Source organism: Bombus pascuorum, chromosome 2, assembly GCF_905332965.1.
Source record: "Bombus pascuorum chromosome 2, iyBomPasc1.1, whole genome shotgun sequence".
Classification (NCBI taxonomy): domain Eukaryota; kingdom Metazoa; phylum Arthropoda; class Insecta; order Hymenoptera; family Apidae; genus Bombus; species Bombus pascuorum.
The window spans coordinates 9,805,820-9,831,989 of NC_083489.1; the positions used below are offsets into that span (position 1 = coordinate 9,805,820).

Below are 26,170 nucleotides of genomic sequence, written 5' to 3' on the forward strand. Positions count from 1 at the left end.
TTTTATGAGCGTAAGGTAATTGAACACGTCGAAATCGGACTCGATTCGTTCTCTTTAGTCTGCGCGAGATTCAATTTCTCGCACACGAAGTTGGTAAACAGAGAGGAAGCTTCGAACTTCGGAAGACGAAGCACCGATTTCACCGTGTCGAAAGATTCCAGCTCATAAATCGTGTCTGTGCAACTCTGGGCATTGAGAAGGAATCGGGTTGCAAATCGTGCCGGTTGCTACGTATCAAGATATTTTGGCGAGAAGTCATAACGCAATTGGTCTCGTTTCGACGACCGGAATATTGGCGACGATTTCGAAAACTCTTCCTTCGCGTTGACTTTCCTCTTCGAGGTTTCGAGCTTTCAAACGGTATATTACACGAGCAGGCGGCAGTCATCTGTGCTACAGATTAACGTGAAACGTGGTAACGATATAAATAGAATATTCTCAAGTGTTCGAGAAAAATAAAACGATATCTAGATTTAGATCCATCTAAATCTAGTTATTCTCCCTCGTCGTAGTCGTTTCGTTTGTATAATTTTGCCGATGAACAATGTCAATACGCGAAATCCTACGATGCTAAGATCGTAAGAGGAGCTAAAGGGGAATGTTCGTTTCGATGGCGGAAAATAGTTTGTGACGCGCTTGGCACGGAAGTCCAAGAGCCGATACGCAACGAGACGCAACGCAGCGCAACGCACTCGAGCCAGGACTGCCAGGAGTCTTTCGTGCAACTACGTGGACGTCGTCGTCGTAACAGCCGGTGAAAGTCTTGCCCGCCAGGATGATTGATGTCGCGGGCGCAGCTCGCTCAGGCCGGACAAACCTCCCTTCACTTCATCGCTGACTTCGAATTCCTTGTTTTATCGGGCAAGAGCCCCTCGTGGTATAAATTTCTAGCGGTCGATAGCGGGCATTTTTGACTCGCGAATCGGTTCGTGAGAAATGTCGTTGGGAATGCTGATCCGCGGCCGCCTCCGGGATATTAATAATCGGCTGCCAGAAAAATCGACGAGCAGCCGCGCGCGACCACCGATCGAATACCTGCACGATATCCGAAACAAGGATGAGAAACCGTTCAAATACATCGTGGATTATTTCGGTACGAAAAGAAGCTTAAATAAAATAGTATAGTCTTTAAAGGAATCCAAATTTCGAGAGGAGTTTTCTACGGAAAAGAAAATAATGCGACAGGAATGAAGAATATTCGACGAATTTTGGATATCTTAAGACGAAAAATTACATAAATTCTTGGTAAATTATCTTATTTCCCTTTATATTTAATAGCTCAAGATATTTGCTGCAAGATCGAAGCTTTAGGATTAAGCCTCCTCTATCAGAATCTAATTCATACACGAGATACGTTACAACATGCAGATTACAATACGCAGCTCGTTCGACACCGATCGCGAACATATGTTCCTCGGTATTTCTCTAACGCTCGCGTTATCGGAATCCAAGCTAGCGAAACTATCCGCGTTCGTCGCCGTTCGAAGTAGCCTGATAAACTGCTTGGCAATGCATCCTGACACGCTACAATGCCTGATACACGACGCGTTCGGTGAGCAGGGATAAAAGTCAATTATGCTCGAAACGTTCCGCGATACCGACGTACCGGTTTAAAACCACGAATTTACCGAGGTGTTCATGAAAGAATACCCGTGGTTCAAGCCATAATAGAGGTTTATCGGGATGTGAAAATAAATAATTGGCACGTAGATCGGGACGAGCATGGATCGTGCATAAAGATCGCGGAGAAAAATACGAGCTGAGAGAAAAAAATAGGCTTGACGATCCACGGTGTTCGTATCGACCAGCGAAAAAGTAGCCGAAAAACGATTATCGGCGAGCCTTATCGTCCTACGGTATCCCCAATAAAATGGTGTCGCGGACACATAAGTGGCAGGCAGTCGCGTTGCACTTGGCGGCGGTTTATACTTGGAAATGACATCACCGGCAATCTCCGGCATACACCTAGCGCGTAATCGACGGACGAAGGCGTATCAGCTGTGTCGTATCTTATTTCCGTCTTGTTCCCCTGCACCGTGTGTCTTGGCCTGGTCTGGAGAGTGGCGAGCACCGAGAGTAGTAGAAAATGAAGCGCAGGCGGGACAGTTCACCGAAGCGATACGACTGAGAAAAACCACCAATACTACTATCTCACGAGATGAAATTCGCTTTTTTCCAGTCATGTTGGTTCGGTGTCATGATTCTCTCTCGGTTGTGTCGATTCGGTGGCGGGACGGACGAACACGATTTGAGAAAAACACGACGAGATAGTAAGTGTTAGTATCGGCGAGAAAAGGCAACGAAAGGAGCAGAGAGAGAAAGAGAGAGGGAGTGCAGGCCGCGTGTGGGTCGCGTGTCGGTAAAGCAAGCTTATGCCTGGCTACGGCTAGCCAAGCGTGAGATGACGAACAACCTTGCCGTGATTCGCTAATGGTTCGCTACCGGCGCGCGTATCCTTGCACGTTCTCTGCTTTAACTTCGGACTTTGCAACGATACGCCTATCGTTCGTGTCGGAATAGATATCTTGCATTTTTAAGATGGTCTTCGAAAACTGACGCGAAGCTGTTCTTTCTGTTCTGTAGCTACTAACGACCAGTATTTCACCGAACTGAAAATGAATTTATTACAAGACGACTAGGTAATTTATCCTGCTCTTCGCTTCTGTTAGTTGCGAGATGGAACAATGTTCGATCGGTATATGTCGTAAGAGCTAAGACTCAAAATAAACGTCAGCTGTGACTAAAATCGCCTAAGGGTGGCAAAGGCGATGAAACTAGGTATATTTTGAGCAGAAAAACGAGAAGATCTCGATGGAGGACTACGGTGAGCCGAGGACCGTGTACGAATTCACGTTTCCGCGAAACTGAAACGCCCATTCGCTGCGCATTCCTAACTTTCTTCTATCCTCGAGGGATCGTCCGAATAGAGAGCGATTTCCTTTCTTTGAGCGTGTCCGGATGGACGTTTTGGTGGATCTAGAACCGGGCTCAGCGATTCGTGGAAACGGCACTGGCAGAAAGAACCGTCACGTTCAATTTTAACGACGAAACCGACGGATACGCTGGAATTATTAATCAGCCAGTTCTTACAGGATTGCCGATCCTCGGGGATATAACATTAGCAATTTCATTCCTCGCGCTTCCAGGATTCGCATCGATATCGATTATTTAACGAACTTCTTCGCAGTCCACCGGACGCTTTCATATCGTCCGCGGAGCCAAGGTTTTGCCTGCTTCTATTTAACTCCCCTCCGCGGCCCGTTTTAATTAGTCCGAGCAGTAGAAACCAGGCTACCTCCGCTCGAATCGCATACCTTGCTCATCTTCCAGAAGAAATCAAAGAAGCTCCGATGGAAGGAGCGAGCGTGTATTCGTAAAAGCGAACGTAAAGATATCATTTATAGAGGATATTTAATCGTAGAATCGGATTTATGCCAATAACACTTTCGCAACTGTAATATTTACGATGTTAACGGAATAGTCGTATAATATAACGTTCGAGGAACAGAAGGTATCAACGAGGTAGTTAACGTACAAACACTAAATTCAGCGATAATCAGAAATTCTCCGTTCGTAGCAATCGCGTTAGGTCGATCTTACAATTCGTGATCATAAATTAGCGGCATGCTTGAGCGTCGTCCGACCAAACCGTTAATCGTACCCTAATCCCCTGGTCGCAAGCAGGCAGAGAGATCGAAATCGAGGGAAACTGTTAACGTGGCTGATGAGCCTCGCGGGTACACACCTGGACCACGCGTGAGCCCACACACGCACGAGAGTATAACCTATCACGCCTCCTCGCGTGACGTCACACTTGGCTATATCGATGTTGCTTCCAGAGGAGGCGGGAGCGAGGGGCAGAAAAAAGGCCTCGATCAGCCAGGGAAAAAAGGAGTGACCCGAACCGGTCCACACCGGGTCAACAGCATACACGCCACCCCCGTAGGGCCCATCGTGCAACGACTTGACGCGCATCTAACGGGTGTTTCTTCAAAAATCTGGGACACCCGTATCTCGCGTCGTGAACGTGCCAGGAATAAATATTCGAAGGGAGATGCTTTCTTCTTTTCTTTTTTGCTTTTTTTTTTGGTATAAATAAGCGGTTGCGTGTCTTTCGGAGTTCCGTATTTATAATGACACCTGTTACGAAAAGGAATGTTTCGTATCCATTCATGCCGAAAGTTTGCGACTTCTCACCCTTAAGAAGAAGAAGAAGAAGAAGAAGAAAAATTTTTAAATTAAAAAGCAAGCACAGCGAATGTCCCAAGGAAACTTAGTCGAAAGTTTCATCCAATTTTTGAGCCATTAATCAGATGCCGTATCTCGTGTAAACTTTAATACATATTCAAAGGAGACTTTCGTGAATGTGACTATCGATGTAACCAGTGATCGGAGTTACAGAGGATGTTGGGAATACTGGAAGTACGTAATAACTGGTAGCGCTCGATGCGATCTAATTTACATTTTAATTTAAATAACTCCCGATGTAAGCTATCTAGATATCAATGATTCCAATTACATACAAGTCGCTTCTCCTTGAGAAGCTATCAGCCCTCCGATAACGACGCAGATTTCCGTTGGACCTAATTTCCCTCGGAGACAATTACGAAAACCAATGGGGTCGTTTACCTGATAACGTATCGCATTTGTGTCCCATAACGTCTTGTTTATTCGACTGAAATCAACGAGGTCGAGGCGCATATGGGCAGCGAAGGTATCTTCATCTCGTCTGTCAGCTAGACACAGTGCTTCATGATTATCTAGGCAGACAGCTTACTACCTTTATCAAGAGATGTAATTTTACCAGAACGCGTCCAACATACCTGAATTATCCCGCATGTAACTTGGAAATACCTTCGAAATCGGCTATTAAGTTTATCGAACGTTTAAAATTCGCGTTCACTGAGCTATGAATTTTCTTCGCTCCCAGCCATGACGAAGGCTACTAAATCAATACCTCGCGAGCTGTCACGCTGAAACACGAATCGTTAGTTGGATAACTAAGCCTCGCTGACAAATTAAAATCGTAAATATCACGAGGGCACGACTCCCAATTACCAACGTTGTATACGTCTTTCGACGTATTCACTTCCTTATCATTATGAATAATAAACAGCAGCGCGTAAAAGTCATAGTTTGATATTCAGTGTTCGAGTACGTGTACATAACAGGAGGACACATCCTACTCGTAAAAGTACGCAAGCGAAAAACCTGACGAAGAAAATTTACAGCTCCTCCATCCTACCTACCCCTTCTCCTATCCCATTTTCCTATTTCTCGCGGATGAGAATTTTTTCACATGGATCTTTTCATACACCATTTGAAAAAGTTCGTGGCGATCTCGGTAAATTCTTTGATCTTCCCCGAACGCTAAATTGTGCGACGCGACACCGCGATGAGCGAAGGGACCGATACTACAGCTGTCGTGCGAATGCTAGGATTTGTCTCTGTGTTTCGTTGCAGCGAGAATCGCCGTGTGAAAGAATTCTTAAGCCGTGAGAACAGGGTTGCTCACCCCGTCGCGGATCATTAGAGGATCGACAGTGCGTTCTTTTTCGCGATGTTCCCAGATTACGCGAAACTCGATCAACGTTTTGCTCCCGCGACGATGCAACGTGTTTCCATGTAATTGCCGCGATAGTCCTGGCTGGAATGCGCGGAAATCGTGCGAATACCCTCGCTGTATCGGCAACCACGAGAAGAGTAAAAAGTACTTTACAACACTGATAGCAGGTTATTAGCGAATCGTCGTAGGACTGTTCATCATCGCGCGCCACGGCGCCGCTCGTACGTTCCTCTCGCGAGTTTCTCTCTCCGTTTTCCATCGTATCCTCGCAGCTGCTTCGCCTCCTTCGCCCGTTTTTCTCCCCCTTCTCGCGTCCCTTCGCGGCTGGTTCTCGCGGCTGGTCCATTTCTCGAAGTCGACCGAGCCGCTCAATTATCCCGCAGGAATACAAGATAATAATTGTGAATATTAGCGGCGTTTCGGAAGTTTAATGAAAAGGACGTGGCAACGCGAGCCGGGAGCCGGTAGCAAATTATTCCTGGATACTGCCACGCATACCGGTGCCTCCGCTTTTACTACTTCGCCGGCTATCCCGCCATTTATCATTCCCAACGTGCAATCGAAGCAGCGCGCCGCACGCCAGCCAATGGGAAAATGAACGCGTTGCCAGCTGAAAGCTACCGGCGCGGTGCTCTAACTATCCGAATTCCCCCATTGCTCGACCTAGTTGTTCTCAACTATGGAGGCCGGATTGCCATTGATTTTGCTACTTTACAAGCTATTCCGAGCTGTTCCGTTTTCCGTGAAACGTTTCATGATTCTACGATGATTTAAAAGTGAAAAGAATAATAATTGCACGTTCGTGTGTATAACGTCGTTATAAATAAATAAATCTTGTCAAATGGTATACAGCATCGTCGCTGTGAAATCGTAATCACATCGTGTCCGTCGTTCGCGCCAGTAGAATTGTCCTTTCATTGCAAGCTGAAATCTTCCGGAATGCACAAAGCGTTTAATTACCTTTGGTGACTCGACTCTTCAAAGCAAGCAGTCATCGCAGACTCAAGATGCGAGAATCGACAAAAGCCCGAGCAAGAGAAAGGTAGTCAAATTTACAACAGCGGAGAACAAAGGGAGCTGGGCCATCGTAAAGAACGTATCGCGCGGTATTATAGAGGGTGCCCGTTATTTATTACGCATAAAGATTCGCGCCAACGGCCAGACGTTGCTTTACTTTTCGTGCCTCCGTTCGCGTACCGTGGCTTAATTATTTATTGCGCGTAAAGGTGCCAGAGAAGAGCGACGCGGTCGAGCAGAAAATCCTTCCGAGTCTTGGGGGCGCATCGAAAAGCCTGGAGACGCGCCAGTCTTCTCCGCCGTCTGGGTAATTTACAGCTACGTTGATTACCTCGTAAGTCACACCCACAAAACAGAGAAATTTCTGTGGCTCGTTACGATTCAACGGTTAAATCGTAGTGTTTAAAGTATTAACGTTTAAGGGTGGAGATCACGATACAGGGTGTTTTGATTCGACTAAACGATTAGTCCTTTGTAATCCTTGCTTCGATCTAGCTAATTACTATGTAAATGCCGCAGAAAGTACAATGGAGTGCCAATATCTTTTGTAGTTTACTGTACTTTTGCGTCACGAAAATAGAAAGTAGGAACGGCGACATCAAACCCTCGATATTCCACGCGACGAAAGGTTTCTGTTCTCTAACATAGTCTACTTCTGGAGGATCGGTTTCGCAACGGGGAAATCGAACGAAAGAGAGTCAGAATAGCGGCGCGAACCGAGGCAGGAGCAAAAGAGAAGGCGGAAGCGGCGGCGGCGGCTGGCGATTCCGTGTTCGGGATTTTCGAATCGTCGAAGAAGACGGACGTCTCAATCGGCGGCGCGGAACGTCCACGGTGGTCGACAATGGCGAGCAATCGCATATATATCCCTGGTGAGTCGGTGTTCACGCCTGCTAATCACCCAGGGTTCAGGCCTCGTACGAGGGTGATTAATGGATCGAGGCCGCGTCTCGGGTACCGCGGGACAAAGTTACGAGCGAACCTACCGCAGCCCTATATCAATCCTGATTTCCTGAGGCTGCTTTCACAAAGGAGCCCTTCTCCTTCCCTTCTTCGCCTCGCCGCGGCCCGACCCAGCTCATGCCAGATTCCTATGGTACAGTACAATGAAGAAGCATGCGTCTTATCCTGTCCCGATTATTCCCTCGCCGGCCCCCGACACAAATTATATTAAAATGTACATGGGAAATGCGGTGCCGCGCGTTCTCTACCAGCCCCGTCGCTTACTTTTCGGCAGTTTCGAAGAATTCCAATATAGAATTTCTTTTCTCTCCTGTCGCTAGACACCGGATGTCTATGCAAATTCATATCGTCTTCTAAATATATCATAAGAGATTTTTTATTTTGACCTTCTAGAAAATATCTACGTATTGCGATTATCTACGTATCTACGTGTGCTAAGGCCAAACTTAATTTCTCTGTTATTTATCCGATCTTTCTTAATCACATCCCTCTCCCTGACGAATGCTGGAACACGACCAGCGACAGATTTCTAAATAACCACCGTAACTTTTGCTAACGAATTACGGCGCGCTTAAGCACGACAACAGACAAATTGATCATTGGTTATATTAAAAAACCAATATCAGAATGAGCTAGCCGATTAACCAAACAGACCGAGTGCCAAACAAAACGGCTCGTTCAGCCGCTTGACTCGCTGGACGCTAGTCTGGCTCTCGACAAGAAGGTAATATCTGCGCGCGTTACGCGGAATTGCGTAGATGCCAGGGCGCCGGGAAAAATATCGCGCTGGAGAACGGAGAATCCCGAGGCGAAATATCCGCAGAATGCACGTCGGGGAAGCGAGAACGATTTCTCACGGTCGCGCCTGACTAGTTGCGCTGGCTTGTTCGAGGATCGATTGTCGCGCGGCTCATCGATTAGTTTCAAAGTGACTAATACGGCGCCGTTCAATTTGCAAATCCTCCGCAGAATGGGCACGCGCCAACCTCGTTTTAAAACGACTATCCAACTACGAAAAAGTTATCGTCCCACAGAGCAGATTAATATCGCCTGGCTCTTAAACACTCGAGTTATCATGTACATCGTGGCTATACATTTGTAATGTGCGAATGAAGTCAGAGACATTCTAAATTGCGTTGGATTTTCAAGAAAATCGAATTAGAAGACGTTGATACACCAGCGGGAAAAGAGAAAAAGAACGTGTTGGTAAGATAGGATGTGTATTCTCGGAGAAACCAAATCCTTCGTTAACGTCGATCGGTGATCTCGGCGTAACTCGAATCTCGCCAAGGTGCACGATAGCCTCGTCTCTAGAAAACACAGAGATCGTTGATTCTCTTTCGTCGCGTTTTCTATGGCGAAGACATTTATTTCCTAAGTGTAGGAAATTTAAAACGAATTATTAAGTTGACAACTATGTGATTGCGGATTTTGTCATTAGTTGGTATTGTTATTTTAAATTTTCTACAATTTTAAACATTAAATTAAACATTTTAAATTTCTTATTAAAATTCATTTTAATTTTCCAACCCAATAGGATAAAGATCGAAAGGTACTTCAACCCTTGTAACTTTGCCTAGAAGCGTATTTCTTTCGCCAAGATAATATTAATATCTCGACACGGTATAGCGTTCAAACTTCCACGAAAGCGTGTATCTTTTTCAGTGGTAATATTAAGTCGTCAGGGTACACCTACGCCCTCGGGGAGAAAGAGGACGACAAGGGAAACATCGGTACGCGTATTCACGTAGGTGAACCGCACGCACCGTGGAAAATGCAAACGCGATAAATCTTCCTTCGTATACGACGCATAATTAGCTCGCTGCGCCCTTTGCCGACAGTTTCATCCTTCTTCTCCATGGTAACGGAGGACGCGTTGCTCGAGCAGCGTGGCGAGCGCGGAAAAATACTTCGTTCTCGTTGAAGGCAGATCGAGAGGTTGTTAGACTCGCGATAGAACGCGTACGATCTACGATTGATTGATTAATAATTGAAAATACATTCTACGTACTCGATCAACGATCCTTGCATCGACTTTCTCTCGCGATATAGCAAGCAAATGTATTAACAAACCAATAAGCTTTGAGAACTCTGGCCAATTATAAAATCTTTTGTACAAATCGAGCATCTGGCCTATCGTAAGCTGATGCATGTTCAGCAGCTAGTATTTTCACTCGCGCCAAGGGCGTAAAAAAGAAGAGGAGATACGCGTTATTTATGGGGTGACCCGATAATTAAGGTCGGCATCGCGCGAGCAGAGAAACAGCGCGTCGACGCAATCGCGAATAAATCATTTCGCGACGAACGAGTCGGGCGTGGCCGTCGAGGAAGAGGGTTAATGCGGATCGCAAGGCTGCCCGCGACAATTCATTCGCTTGTTCTCTCTCGTTCCGTTTGCACCTGGTTTAACGGTACCCCGACGATTGGCCGACTCGCCGCGATTGCAGTATCACGTTCGGCCTGCGTGTTAATGCATTGTTGATGAGCGGTGCGAACGATGTCGTTCAGCTGGCTGAAGGAAACGAGCGCTGGAAGGTTACAACGTAGCGGAAATTCGTGTGTTTGTTGCGCCCTTCGTTTCTACACTTCTTTCTTCCATTTTCTACAATTATTTCTCATCTTCCCGTGGATTCCTCTGTTTCTCTTTGAGAAATCCCTATAGCGATAGATTCCATTGTTTCATATTCAATTCTCAGAGATGCTTGGTTACTCCCTTATGAGAAATGCTGATGTCTAAAATCAAAGATCATCGGGAAAATAACGTTCGAACGAAAAAGAAATAGAGGAACGGCAGCTATAGTTATCGCGGTGGTTACAAATGGGCGATTTCGCTGGCGCATGGAGAAAAATACGGATAATGCGCGTCGTAACAGGTGGAAACGGCGCATCTCCGGTTTCGTTGATGATGCAGTGTTCACGATACAACGCGTAATTTGGCAGCGAGCTTCGTATATTGCGGAGTAAATTACAGGTTCGTTAAATGAAACATCATTCTCGCGGGCTGGATACCGCGCAGTTTCAACTACTTATTACTATTTAATAGGATATTATGCGTCAGTATACCGGGAAAATGGATAAATTTCACCCGGCACTGATGATAAATTGTTCATTAATGAACGCTTCCGATCGTATCAATCATTCGAAGTTAATCTGCCTATAAAGTCGAATTCGAAACTATCGACAAATGTAATAACGGAAATTCATCCGTTTATCAATAAAAGTACATATATTTAGAAGTGGAATATATAACGCAAGTGCGAAATGCGATCGACGCTCGAAACATCGGAAACACTTTCGAGACTAAAACAGCTACGATTTAGCGCGACATTCTGTCGGCAACGTGTCGGCAACAGAACAGAAAAAGGTTAAACGAAATGTTGCATCTAACAGTGACATGGTATCTTCGACACGTCGATTTCTATAACTTTATCTGTAATCGAAGAAATGCACGGTCTTGGGGTAAAAGAGGCAATAAACTTTAATTAGATGATGACATCGACAGATGACGGTAAACGAAACATCTGTAACACGCGGAGAGAACGAAGAAGCGACATGAATGAACAGATCGAGCCTGCGAACTTTCGATTCCAAGCGTAAGTAGTAGCGAACTGTCTGACTTAAATTGGTTCACACGGTACGGCCACACGTCGCTTACAGGCTTAACCTTTCCTATCTTCATCGATGAACCTATCTCGTGACAAGCAACGTCAGATTTCTCGCCGCCATCGATCTTAACCATCGATAGACACACCTCTTATTACCCGTTATTCATATTCGATACGTGAACGTCGATAATAGATTGTTCAAAGCTCCACCGATATTTAACGCCACGAATGAATATTATTCTCAGAAATCAGTCAAATAGTAAAGAACTTAAAAGATCCTTAACTTGGATCCAGCAATGAGAACAGAGTTACATTATAATTAATGAGGATAACGGTGGCCAAAGAAAGATGCACGCAAGATCGGACAGAAAAATCAGGGTCCGCGGTAGAAGTGACAAATTGAAAGGAAACACTGGCCAGAAACCAAGAGGCGGATAACCCACTTAGATAGGAGTCAATCAAAGGAATCGGACTGGCCGAAGAAACCCAAGTATCAATGTTTGTTCTCGAGGACGAGCTCGCGATAGATTGAGCTGTCACAGCGAAGATTACATTTGTCATAAGACATAACCCTTCTCTTCTGTTATAATCTATGATCGTGCCGGCGATGTCCCGGGACAAATCGTGGCGAGACGTTGCGACGTCTTTACTTAGGCGTGGTTCACACCTACTCGAATCGCGAAGATGCTTTAAGTCGATTCCTACGCTCGTGTCTTTGACTAATTAGCTCGTCATAACGAGAAGTTAATGTCGATTAATTAGATACTAAGAGGCTTGTACGTGGGATCTGGATCCATTGATATCCGATCCTATGAGTTACAATGGAAATTATGTGCTCGTGAACTGAAATTAACGAAGCGACAGGTGACAGCGAAGATCGTTATCGGGCTGCGAACTTTCACGAAAATTTATGTCTTTATGTGCACAATTAACGAAACGAAACCTAGATGAAAATTAGGATTTTAATTCGCACGATTGAAATATTATGTGATAATAAAAGGTACTGAAATGGATCGTGAATGAAAAGCATCTTACCGAATAAGAAGGTTGCAGACTCGAAGATTACATACAACACTTTGAATTTCACTGAGGCACTTCAAATTTTTGCGCAATTCTCCATTAAAATTTGCGACTGGAGATCAAAGAGTTCGAAAATCACAAGTCCTACTCGTCGATCATCCGTCAAAATTATCATTTGATCGGGGCAGCATATGAATGAGAGGGCGGTTGTGAACGAGGCCTAAATGGACGATGGAGGAGTCAGTGTTGCAAGCGAATTCCTCCGGGCTGGTTGCAAACGCGCTCATTATGCGGTGACATCTAAACGCGTCTACCGTAGGCCAACGTGGAGGATCACGCGATCGTTCTCGCAGCCGGATGTTAATTTAAGAAGGCGGCTCTTGAAGAACACGCCCCCCGCTGAAACCGAGCTGATCGAATCTCGCGTTCGACTCTGAAAAACGTCGTTTCCCATGGAACGATGGAAGCGAGGTCGAGGATTTATCACCGCTCCGGGGCCTCGCGTGACGAACGAACGAAAGCTTGCCGTGCGTCGGTGACACGCTGAAATAACGACTGACGACTCTGTCGGGTAATTGTTTCTTCCTTCGTTTCTTGCCACTTTACAACCACGGTAAATTATACGTTACTCGTCGTTTTGTTCGTTCTAGATTACAGTGTGTTTATCCGATCATAATCTCTTGCATGAGATCAGATTTTCAGGAGATCAGGATTATACGTGTTAATCGCTTGTTACACTACTGTTACGTGCCGATCGCTATTCATAATAAATTTACATTTAATACGCAATTAGGAGACGTTGAAAATAATACGTCTTGTTGACTCTTAGTCATCGAGTTAAATGCCGCGAGATCTTTCTTAAGTTTTTAGTTATGCAATGGGGACGTTTAACTTTCAGATACACTTAGCAGATATCATTGAACGAACACCGTAAGCTCATTAAGTCTTAGATGTTTTTTTCTATAGCACCCTATATAAATTTCACATTTAATACGAAATGCGCTTCTACCGATCATGACGGATAGTGATGAAGTATGTTTCAGAGGATTCGAAGGCATCGCTGGGAAGACTCAATTTAAATCTTCGTCGAAGTTGAAGGGCACGTCGCTATCTTAATCATTCCCATGACATCATTGTACTTCCAGATATTGTTCGTACTTCCGCAAATTGCTATTAATCGCGGTCGATGATTAATGACGACAAGTCGCGAACCCGATATTCCTTGTCGATCGGTCGATGAATAATCGACTGGAGCGCGTTCGTTTCGCTCTATAAACCGATTATAAAAAGCGACGTTCGCGAACGATCGCGTTACTCATGTTTCTGCAGTACGCTTCTGCAGATCGCGAGAATCGAAGTATCAAAGAGCAAGAAACAGAGGAAAATGGAAATTGAAAGATTAAGTACAGCGTCGGTATCGAATCCTTTCTCGTCGTTCTACGAAAATTTCTCGCTGGAATTCGATACGATTAGATCACGCGCGACTCGGTAAATGGATCTCGAGTATTTTGTCACCGGTCGTTGTTGATAAAACGACACGAAAAAGCGTCGTAGCTATTTTAAACATCACATTTTATGTGAAAAATGAAATTACAAAACTGCTTTCTAATTTAGCCAACATGTATACCGATCCGTGTAATGAAACGATTTATTAAGAAAAATAATTACCTACTGTAGAGGAAAGAGGCAAATGAAAAAGGATGCAAAAGAAGCACGGAAGATCGGTCGGCCGATGAAAATCGAACGGACAAATTTCTCGATTACGCGTACGCGCTTGAGACAAGATTCTACGGTGTATCGACGGAAGCGAGCGGACACGATAGGAATCGCAGAGACGACGACGTGGGGATCGGCCAATCGCGGACGAGAAATCGACGAAACGGGGCGAGACGATGCGTCGAGTGTTGGTTCGCGGACGACCGATAATTATCGAGAAAACGCGTAACGCCCAGTCGATGATTAATTGAATATTAACGACACCAGTGTTGCTCGCTGTAATTAGGTTTTGAGAGCAACTTGTTCGTTCGACGACGTTGAAAAACGATTTTTAAGGTCGCGAGCGTCGAATGAAAATCACCGAATTGGATACTTTGTCGCGACACCTAAGATTCTCCGGGTGAAATTTTCGTGGCGACGTTCGGCAATTTGTCACGAAACATCAGCGACCCCGCCTCGAGCGAGGAGGAGATAACCGGTGGCAAAAAATTCCCATTAACACCTAACAAATTGCAGACAGAAAGGGGCCGATCGAAGCGGAACAAAAAATAGGCAAAATCGAGACTCGTTAGCGGCTCGTTAGCGAAACGATAACGCAGTCCTCGCTGAAGAAAATTGGATAAGAGAATGGATAAACCGTAGCGAACCAGTGAGTCACTTTCAGTCGATACAAGCTTTTCAACGATACCGTGTGAAACTGGAAGAACATCGATTCGATATACGTATTACACAGTATACAAGGTTGGCAGTAATCGTTCGTGGTGGATCGACGAAAGCCAGGTAACGCAGAAATTTCGGGGTAAGCTTAAAGGTCGTTCTCGCATCGAGACCGCCGTCACACGGTGGCAAATTACGTCGACCGATTTCACGGCGGCCACCTCTTAAATGTCGGTCGTCAACTGACAGGCTAACGATCACGTGGCCGAATTGATGACTACCGTTACCTTAATCACAGGTCGGCAATCGCGGCTAACAAGTTAAGGATCGGGCCTGTGTAGTCGCGTGTTGTAACTACACGAGGCCATCGATCAGATCACGTACACTCCTTTCGACCCGACTCATCCTTCCAACGTTCTATGATCTCCGATTATTGGAAATTCGATCGCGATAATAAGCAAAAGATTCAAGGTATATGTTTAGCGGAATTTTTTCCCACCTTCGCCTCGTATCTCGTAGATCGAAATTTCAAAAATTTCAAATTTAAAAAAAATAGTCTGTCGCTATGACTCTGGTTCTTATAATTAAACGTTTTAGTCAATACGTCGATGACACCCGGTGCACCGCTAATGTCGTCGTTAAAGCATCCTATTGAATGGATCACACGTAACCGATGCAGTTGCGTCTTACGCTCCCTCGGTCGCGTTTGTTCGACGTGATCGGCGCAAACGAGGAGATGTTCCTGTCGGATCGAGCGTTTATCTCCGATCTGTCGATCCTGCGTGTACGCTCGCTTCGCTATGCCGAACGTTCAACACGACTGTCCCCTTTCTCCTTCGCTCTTCTCCACGCGATTCCTCGTGGCAAATCACGTTCGCTATTTGCTTTCCTAGATGTTCCCTTTGTGAACAATTTCAACCGTTCAGATGTTGTAAATAATTGTAGGGATTAAAGCAAATTGAAAACTGGAGGAAGTTAACGTTAAAATTGAATTATAGAAGTAGTAGCCGTACAAATGTACTTTCGTATTCCAAATGCCTGAGGTTCCAAAGAGCCTAATCAACCAACAAAACCGAGGGGTACCAAAATGAATCAGAGTCCCTGGAGACTCGCGACAAAACGAATTTCATCACCGCCAGTTATTAATTCCCGGTGCTGTGTTTTTCTTGGACAAGGCGCTCGCATGCCATAAATATGACAGCCATAAAATTCGACCGGTCACGTTCCACGGTTTTTCTCTCTGCCACGTTCTGTCGGCCTCCAAGGGCTCGAACGATAATTTTTCTCTGCGTTACGCAGTTTATAACAATCTATAATGCTCCTACGGCTAGAATTAATCTTCGTGCTATACCTACGATCGATAGGAGATTAAATAGTTCGTCGTTTTTTGGTAACCGACTCGCGATCGTTTATTGCACGTCGACTACTCTGCCTTTTTCTTGGACGATATAACCTTTGAAATATCACCTAAGACAATTGCGAGAATTCCTCAGTCGTCTGAAATATTCCTCGTAGAATGAAAAATCTGAGTAATTACATGCTTGTAATCATACGGTGTAATTATCTCCTTCCTCTATGCGATACATAAAAGAAACACATTTTCCGCCAAATGTCTGTCAGTTTTCGAAATTCATAGACCGAGCGTATCGGATTTTCTCGGCATCGCAACGTTTACAAATAAAATCCCGCTATCAAACGGTTGCACCGCGGCAGTCCGAGACTCAGCCACGAAATCGCCATCGAAATGGACGCGAGCAGATCCATCAATCCGCGAGTCAGTCGATCGATCCTATCGATCCGCTTGTCGAGGCGCGTAGGTACGCGCCAGCTCGAGCAAAGTACCGGGATTCCTGTCTCCCGACCACCGGACGCGATTCCCCTGGTTGTCGCGGACAAACGCGAGTGCGAGCACCCGCTCATCCGGATTACCCGAGGATACTTTCCCACGGGTTTTTCACGGCAGACCTTTTTCCACAGCCAGCGACGTCCACTCTCCCTGATGACTCTCGCGCTTCCACTATCTCGATCGAGCATCTACGATAGCGATTGAATATTGTTGTTTCCGAGAAACCATCCTGAAGGATTCCGGGAAATTGCGAGACTTATTGCGAATGGATAGAGAGACCGTGACGTGGAAATTGCCGGTAGAATACCGTCAAGATTCCCCGGAGGATCGTTAAGGAATATCACGAGCCGTGACGAAGTATTTATTTACAGATGTCAAGCCCTTTTTCTTTCATCGTGCAACCTAATTTCTCAGCCGTATGCTCATTCCGAAATAAGACACGTATCATCGACGACGTTACAGAAAAGGTATAAATAATACTAATATCGAGGTTCTTCGTTCGGGACACACACTCTGCGAAAGGAAACCACCGATTGGGCATTAATTCGCGATGTAGCCTAATTAAAGCCACCTAAATCTCTCCCACCGTATCGCATCGATGCCCGGTGATCTTTTATACATCGGGTCGGGTCGGCGAAGAATTCATGTTTTGCGCGTGTAACGAAGCGATCGTGGAAGGTAAAACGACTAGACGGAGAGTCGACGCCCGATCCTCGGGATGAATATGAAGCCATAGATTATTCGTTTGCGCTCATCAATCTGCACCTTTTTCCCCCGGGTTGTGCGGGGGGACCGACGAGGCGGGGTCTACGTGATCGGACGTTCCGTGGCTCCGATCCGCCAGGAACCGGCGATATTAACCCATTAACGTCTATAAATCGTCGCCGATGGAGCGTGAGTCGCCTGCAGAGAGCGTTTCGCGACGCGCATTTCCAATGCCGAATATCACGTGGTCCGACCTCGCGACGAGGAGTCGGGAGGTGGTAGAGGCGGCGACGGCGGCGGCGGTGCGACGAGGGCGGAAGAAAAACAGTCGCGTGCGCGCGACAGGGAGAGATAGCCTGTGAACCCACGTAAAACAAGCTGGAGGAGAACGCGTCACGTCTGCGGAACCGCTGCGGAAATGCCAGCTCGTGACTCCTCGGACGTCACGTGCCACGGTACCGTGCCTCGAGCTCCGTCCACCATTATTTCCCTTTCGCCTTCTCATTACCAACATTCAGCCAGCGGGCGACGCTTTCGATCGCGCCTCGACCTCGCCAGGAACGCGTTCTCAAGCGGCAGCGGCTTATTCATCAAGTTTTATAAGGGTTGAAAAGTAAAGGATATTTTTTCGTATTAAAGATGAATCTAATCATTTACCATAAAGTGATTCTAATTAGTTTTCCAATTATTTCGAAGTAAACGAAAGAAGGAATAAAAAAAAAAGTGCAGTTGAACAGTTTGGCTTCTAAGAGGCTTATACGTGAGAGAGATTCAAGGTTCCGCGTAAACGTGGCTTTGTAAACGCATACGTGTGAGTGAGTGTCCATCCGCAAGTGGCGCGCGTGCTCGCAATTGAATTAGTGGCTAGAGCTGGTTAGAGTCAATTAGAATTCTTCCACGATACAAATTGATTTTGATCGCGCGCAGGAACGACGGCTCGCGCATAATGTTCAATACGTCGTAAATAATTTCGACTACGCAACAGCCTCCTTGCAAAATAGAATAAACATGGTACGAGCTACGCGTTACGAACAGATTTCAAAGATCTAATCAAACGGCACGGAGACTAAGTCGAATTTAATTGGCCGTCGTATTTGCATGAAATTGGTACTTGCTCGAAGGGTGTGTCCGAGGGATCTGCAGAAATTTCTCGCCAACGATTCTAATTGATACGTTTCAGGAAAATCCGCGCGTTGCCATTCGTGCGCCAGGTGAAATGAATTATCGCCAACAATTATCATCGAGTGAAATATACGACGGAGGAGGTCAGCCGAGGTGAGCCTCGTGACAACCTACGATTATTTCCAAGCGCACGGTCTTCTAAACGTAAAGACGGAAGAGGCGCGCGCACGATGGAAAGTGAGAAACACCGTAATTATCGTGGTCGTTCGGTTTCGATCGGGAGGAACCCTGACGCCAACCATTCAACGGCTCGTAGCTATTTTCTGCGTTACTTACATTCCTTCGATCGGCTGAAGGTAATACTTGACTCAAACGTTCTTCGATATGTGAAAAGTTCGCAACGATAAGATGCCAGCTCCAATATGTAAATTATATTTATTGCGAGAGAAAGAACGATACATAGTATATGTATAGTAGAATGAGTAAAGATATAATTGGTTCTTATTGTTAGTCAAATAGTAATAAAGAAATCGACATAAAGAAAAGGGAATACTTAGTTTCTCCGGTTCTGTAAGTATTCGCTTCGAAAGGTTCTACAATTCACAGATTACAAAAATCAAGACTCATCAGCTCATAAATCCTGTTGGCGCCGCAGCATCGAGCTACGGCACCGTCGATCGACGTATAAACGAATTTTCAAGAGAACGTTCAAAACGACGACGGTGTGATTAATCGTCGGGGGGATACGCGTGGATTAATTAGCGCATCCGATGAGCGACAGCTCGTCGAGTGCTAAGAGAAGCGTGTGTGCTCAGAGGTGTTATTAATTGATCACGGACAGCCGCTAATTGTGACTCTATCGTGGCTGAAAGCGATCCGAGCACGCGCGTTTTCGGTGATTTACGAGTAACCGCGGTTTCACGAACGCCGCCGAAAATTCGTCTGGCGCTTCGCAGTCTGCTCGCTTTGTCGTTACGTCGGCCACGAGCGCACGCTCTCTCATCCTTCACCTTCCTTCCTCGATTTCGTTCCTACGCTTGATTGCGGGTGACAGGTGAAACTTTTCTCCGATGAGATAGAAATCGTTGACGATGTTCGAACGCTTAGTAGTTATAGATACTATCGCTGATAAGAAACAGGAATAACGTGAAAATGGTTGCGTGAATACGCTCGATGGTGTTCTCCTAAAAGTCAGAGCTTGAGGAGGCTGGGACTATAAAGGTACAGGTATTCGTTGCACCGTTGCCGAATCGAGTTTGTTCATAGTTGTCACTTTCGAAGAATCATTGGCACTAAACTATGCGCATCCGCAATTAACTAACTCGATAACAGGATAATGACGCATGCCGAAAAGCTTGTTCGAAAGCTTTCGAATTTCTACGTCATTCGAACTCCACGACGTTATGAAATTTTTATCGTTGATCGACAGGACGTCGATGAAAGAAAGGAGTACCGGTATTGCATGGGAAATAACAAAATAAAGAAAGAATCGCGCCGTTTGCGTATAATGGAGCGGCGTTTTCGCGGTCGCGCAACCAATACGTCGTAACGTGTAACGACCGCCGTGTAACACCGCGCTCTTAAAGATAATGAGCGGTGTGATTGATCGTAAAGGTAATGACCATGGAAGCACGCCAGGCCCTGGACCAAGAGGAAAAAACTTGGCCCGACTCTGGTGCGATTTCCAAAACTCCGCGGGAGGTGCTCCCGTTACTTGGTTTTATTTTACCCGGGACCAACCATTCGACGATAAAAACCGACTGGAAGGAGCATTGTTTATATCCCCGTTAGCAACGTCAGCTTCATCGTAGCTCCACGGAATTCGTTCACAGAGGGATGGGACAGTTTGTCGTATCGTATTTAATAGGCTTCGACGACCGATTATCGTTTAACAGGACCGAAGTAAAAAGATAGACGCGATGAATAGTTGCATTTCAAATTAGAATACCTTCGAGGCTAGTTATTTCAAAGAATTTTAAATTGCAAATGTCGATTGTTATTCATAGCCAGCTGATAGGATACCTTCGAATCGCTAAAATATTAACTTCTAAACATTTAATCCAAAATGAAAAATGAGAAACGATGGTAGAAATGAAAACTTTATCGTTGTTTAATTATCGATAGAATAGTTCATGGTGTCTGACGTACGTACCGAAGAGAAAATAACAAAGTCGAGTTACCCATGTTTCTACAGAACTAGACTCCTATGCACGCTGTTTAAGAAAATATCTCATCGTTTCTGAAACGGTGTTTACATAACGCTTTTTTCTCGCCTCTACTCAACACCCCGTATAATTACGACGAATACAAGTTCATTGGAAAGGAACACGGTCTCGTTCAAAGAGAAATCTCCCTCTCGTCTACGTTTCATTAAAAATCACTGCTACTAATGAATGGGTAGAATCGGTTTCCCGTCTCACCGGTTCGAGAGTCATTTCGAAGCCATTACGCTGGTAAAGCGTCGATAATGGCCAAGCAAGGCACGGACGGTCACACAACGGACGTTCGAACGGATATTAGGTGAAAAACAGATCGGTCCGTTTGAAGATCATTAGTTAACGACCGTTACTTATCAAACGGAGAATATTGAATACCACAGTTATACAAGTAATTTCTAAAGCGGGGACTTGTAGAAATATAGCAGCGAAGACGAACGTCGACTTCGACAAGGATACGATTCGGAAAAATACGTCAGGAATAATTTCTTATTTTTTCCTTGCAAAGAGATAGAAATTTCAAAGATGGAAAAGTACAGGGGTAGTTGCAGGCGGTAGCAAAGTACCGGGCGGGGGTTGATGCAAGCGCAAAAGGAGGATAAGTAGAAGGCAGCCCGGCTGACTATAACGTAGGAGATTTCAGCAGAATTCATGGTTGCTTGATTACAAGTAATAAACCGAGCGTTAGGACAAGATTTATGAGCATCTCCGGGCACCTATAGTCCCTGATCGCCACCCTGGGGCCTTGTTTCTGTTGTTCTTTTGCCGCTCGCGGCCGAACCGGCCCTCTTCTCCACACACCGTGCTCGAATCACGCGCGAGTACCAACGAGATTCGATTTCTTGGTCGAAAACGGGTTCTGATTTCTTTCATCGACAAAGTAAAATTTTTTGGAAGCATCACTGATCGAACAATAATAGTTTCCATTTCATTTTCTATAATTTCGTTTCAAGATCGATCGAATAATTTTCCACGAAAGGAGCAACCACCGCTTATCACCGAATCTCCCAACGAACGACGAACACCAGAAAGCGGACTCGCTCGGAAATTTCTATAACAGCGGGCAACGTGGCGGCAACGAGAGCCATCAATCCACGTCTACCGGTCCACCCACGAGCGAGCATCGAAGAAACGCACAAGCGGCGATCGTCTTACGATCGAAACTCCGGTAGGCAACGCGCGCGATGCATCATCCGTTTATCGTATCACCGGGAGCCGGGTGCTCAGGAAAGTCTGATTCTCTGTACTTTTACGTGCCGTTGCACGGATTCGTCATTAGTTTATCTCGCACGATTCTCACGGGCGAGGGCGTATCAGCCGCCGAGCCTATACCGATTATTCTTCGGGACGCCTAGCTTCGTTTTGCGATAGCCTCGACACGTTCTACTTTATCAGGAACGAAAAAGCCGCACCGTCGCGGCGGTTCGGTCTCTTCTCGCTCGTTAGCGACTACGAGCCAGATAGTCTCTGAGGAAACTAAGGATAGTTCTCCTTTGTTCCGAGTTAACTTATGGGGATCCTCGACTTTCTGTTCCCTATGCGATCTACTTAGATAGATACGGCAGAGACTCGGTCTTCATTCCTATCGTTGGTATCGAAACGCAAGTAACGTTAAGAAGGTTGGAAGATTGGAACGCTTAGGTTGCAGATGTGTCTTGTTACTATATGATTCTAAATATTCTTTCTGGTTACCTAAATTTTTTATCCCTTGTTACATCCCTGTTGCTCTTCGATGTTCCTCAATTGTGTGTTCTCGCCATTTCTCATTACCATCAGCCTCCTATTCTGGAATCTCCTATTCTAGGCAAACCTAGAAGATAATTCATCCACATCGATAAATTTTCGAAATATTATCAAAAGTTCTCCATTTCCGGGTCTATTTATTCGCGCGAATGAGACAACACGCGACTGCTTCGTTCTTATTTACGAGGATAATAACGATTTCCGAGTCGATACGTACACGAATCACAAATATCGAGAGGATAGTCTGCGATCCTGGGAGTTGGGCTACGTTTGCTTGGGTGGCCATCGCTATTCTCCACCAGCGGAGTAAGCCGTGCGCGCAACGACGTTGTAAATTGACGCGTTTACCGATAAACTGGCGTGTAGCGAATGAACTGCGAATTAATCAGCCGTCGGAGTGGGGCCGCGGGCTACGACATCGTAAACGGGACGGGGGAATATGTTTTATTCAAATTACGGTACAGGTGGACCCGTGCGCTCTGCCCAATGATCAGTAGGGATCTTTATCAACTGATCGCTTTGGATCACTGTGATCAACACCGGTAAATTATACTTTTCGTCAGGATTTGTGGAAAAGTAATCCCCCAGGAGAAATTACGAGACGCCTGGAGTGATCTGAGAAGGCAAATGGAGCTATTGACTTTTCGTAATGTATTTCAGCTTCAGAACAGAATATTATACAATTAAACAAAAAGTGTATTTAAGATGGATTAAAATAAAGATCGAATGCTCCTTAAGTAAAGCGAGATACCCTCTTCTTGGTCTGCTACTTATTGAAAAGTTATTGCCATCGAACACCTATAGTTAACGTGTATTCGATCGATTTCTGGAGCACATGACAGACATACGATCTTCAATAAGTATTATTTAGCGATACCGTGAATTGCATGCGGGTATCTTCGAAATTCGCGGTTATTTTTCCGTACGGACATACGAAACGGACGCTCGCGGGTCTGTTTCGAAACAACCAGTTCCACCGAAACGTCCGTATTTACGCGACGATGCTTCAGGAAATGCGAGGTACGTATTTAGCGGGCCGATTACCACCAGGAAGTTTCGAGCCCTTGGGTGGTCGTGACCGAGTGCGCCGTTCGAAATTCTGATAAACGATTGAGAACGAGCCTAGGGATCATCGAGAACCTCTGTTCCATGTGTTTCACGTAGTTATTTTTCTTTCTGAAATCATTGATTTCCATCTACCTTGCGTGCAAGGTTCGCGTGCAAAATTTACTCGTGTCAAATTTGCATTTTGACAAGTTGGATAAAATCTAAGATACTTCTAGATATTCGATAATTAATTAAGCCTCTCAGAAGCCAAACTGGCCCATCGCTTTCGTTTCATTTCTAACATCGCTTTTCTGTACCTTTTAATTTACGAAATTGATCAACGTGGTTTCCGAGCGGCTCGATTGTCATATTCATTGGCGATCGAACAACGCGTCCAAAGAAACGATGTAAAGGGAAAACTGTCTTACCTGGAACAGAAAGAAATAGAAAACTTTAGGAGACTAGCGTATCGTTTACGGGCGTTTCTTCACGCTCATCGACGCGTTCGCGTGGCTCTCGAAATCTCACGAGGCCAAAGCGGAGGCGTGAGAGCTTAAACTCCCGCTGACCGTAACATCGCCTCGTGTAAATGCGCGTGCATGTGTACAGCACGCCTTTAAACCTCGCCATCAAGATTTATCCCCTGGAATATTATCAGGACGTTGGGGGAGTTCGATCGTAAAACGCTGGATCGTAACGCGCCAGCCTTCGAATCGATCCCGAGACTCCTTCGAGACCCGGGACAGTTCCTTGAACCGATTAAGGCGTTTCTCATTGAACTTTCCTTTATCTGACCTCGTGAAAACTCCAAGCGTTGTTCTTTCTATCTTTCTCGATATCGCTGACTCGAGTACATGGCCCAACGCGTAATATCTCTCTTAACGTCGCCGGTATTCGAACGCAATTACGGCGCACGAATAATTAACACTGGTGCCAAACAGAAACATTGACATGGACACTGTTGTATCGTGCGAAATGGTCCGTACGACGTCCCTCATGGTCTGGCCGCCAAGGCCTACACATCGTTACACTGACCCACCATAAACCGAAACTTTTTAGCTTAATCTCTATTCGTATAAGTATCTTCGGTTTATGGATGATCCTTAAAACAGTCCTTAGATTTATTGCACGCTCTTACAAATTACGAAGAAAACGCATGTTTGTCTAGCGAAAAAGCAGATTTTTCCCATGATCAAGGACACCCATGAGCCGCATCTGCAGGAGATTTTCTCCTCATATTTTATTTATTAACATTGGCTATAACCAATGGGCATCGTGGATCGTTACCCTCACTTTTCTATCGAAAAGTGTTAACAAGGAATCCGCGTTCTTAGTTCAAAAGGGCACACTCACAGCTTTCCTCCTTAATAGTACGAGACGGGTCCATCACTGTTCTACCGATCTTCGGGCAGTCAAGTCAAACATTGTTCTTCAACATATCAAATCTAGTCAAACACTGTTCGGGCAGTCAAATCAACTAAACATTCGAGTAATCAACTACTGTACTTTCCATCACGACGAAGTCAATCAACTTCTGATCTAATAACAGGATATCGTCATCACTACAGTCTACGCGACAACAAGTGCTGTAAGTTATTGTAAATATATATCATAGAACTGTAGACTACAGTTTTATTACAAAACAAACACCCCTATTATCCCACAAGAAATAAGGGGATCGACCTGTTCGTGGTGTCGATTATTATAATCGTAACAGGAATTTACGACTCCCGTTGCCGCGCTTCAACGCGATCGCGTCTCCCCGCGACTGGACGAAAAAACAGACACGATGAAGGGAAAGAACCTTGAAGAGAAGAGAATCGCGAAGAGACTCGGAAATTTACAACTGTACGTAAGGCGACAGAAAAAACGAAGATCTTTTACGAGCGAAACTCGCGATTCGATAGCGATGATCATCAGGCGCAATAGCACGTTTGATCGCGAAATTATGCGTCGATGGCTATCGATCTTGCGGAGAAGGCAAACAGCTCGTTCGTAATCTTAGCCTCTATTACGAGGGCAGTGTTCTCGAAGGTCTGCAAATCACTATCTTTCCCAGCTGTGCGAACACGGTGATCCTTTACGCGTGAAACCAGCGTATTTGCGGCATAATCGCGAGGAACAGCGCCTATGAAAGCGATCCTCGCACGTGGTAACTCTTCTGTCGGAGAAGGAAAGCGTGCAAAATCTGCCGTTTCATGGCGATACGCCGCCTCCAGCTATTCTCGTCAGCCAGGGAATTTACGCTTTGAATGGCGAATATTCAAAGTGACTTATGATCTCGTTGAAATTCCCGTTAATGCCCTAACCGCTTGCATTGTTCTATTTTCAATATGTACATACGTAATTAATAAGATAGAAACTACATATAGGCTGTATAAAACGAAAGTGTACTTTGTCCTTTTTAATTACACGAAGTACACGAACATATATAAAACGTTCTGTCATTTCATTCGTCTCTATAACTCTATAACTGTCATTCTGAAATTAGAAATCTCATAGACCAGTAGCTTAACAAATTTTTATCTTCCCATTCTCCAAACACCGAAAGAGACGTCCAATTGAAAATGATGTACAGTCATCGAATCGACTTGCTGCTTCGTCAACTTGCTTTCACCCAAGAACCGTACGAATCACAGAACAAACACTCGTAGAAAAATTGTTCGAAGTTGAAAATCGGAAACCACAGAATAGGCTAGGTCCACATCTTGGCGAACTTGTAATCGCAAACATCGTCTTCGGTGCGGTGCGGCGCGAGGGTGCCGCTGGTTGTGTTGCGTAACGCTGGCGCCAGGCCGCAGCGCCGCGGGGCCCAGCAATGACTCACCGAGACGAAGAACACTGGCCGAGGCTGACCCACCTATCGCGCAACCGAGGACCCGTCCAAGGTGCCTCGGAGACAGTTCGTGAGAGTGACTTGTTCGTCAGGACGATACGCGCCGGCTGA

At 45.4% G+C, this 26,170-nt stretch overlaps 1 protein-coding gene across 4 annotated transcripts in view; it reads right to left on the reverse strand.

Moving 5' to 3' along the window:
- The window catches only part of LOC132916384 (myocardin-related transcription factor B-like), a 248,310-nt gene that overhangs the window by 84,315 nt on the left and 137,825 nt on the right, over nt 1–26,170 (reverse strand). For 3 of the 4 annotated variants that reach the window (XM_060976309.1, XM_060976310.1, XM_060976312.1), the window contains one exon: nt 23,541–23,651. The exons of the other annotated variant lie outside the window; for it this stretch is intronic. In XM_060976309.1, coding sequence (XP_060832292.1) covers nt 23,541–23,598 — 58 coding nt within the window. In that variant the 5' untranslated portion in view covers nt 23,599–23,651. Of the gene's footprint in view, nt 1–23,540; nt 23,652–26,170 lie in introns of those variants that run through there. 4 annotated transcript variants of the gene reach the window in all.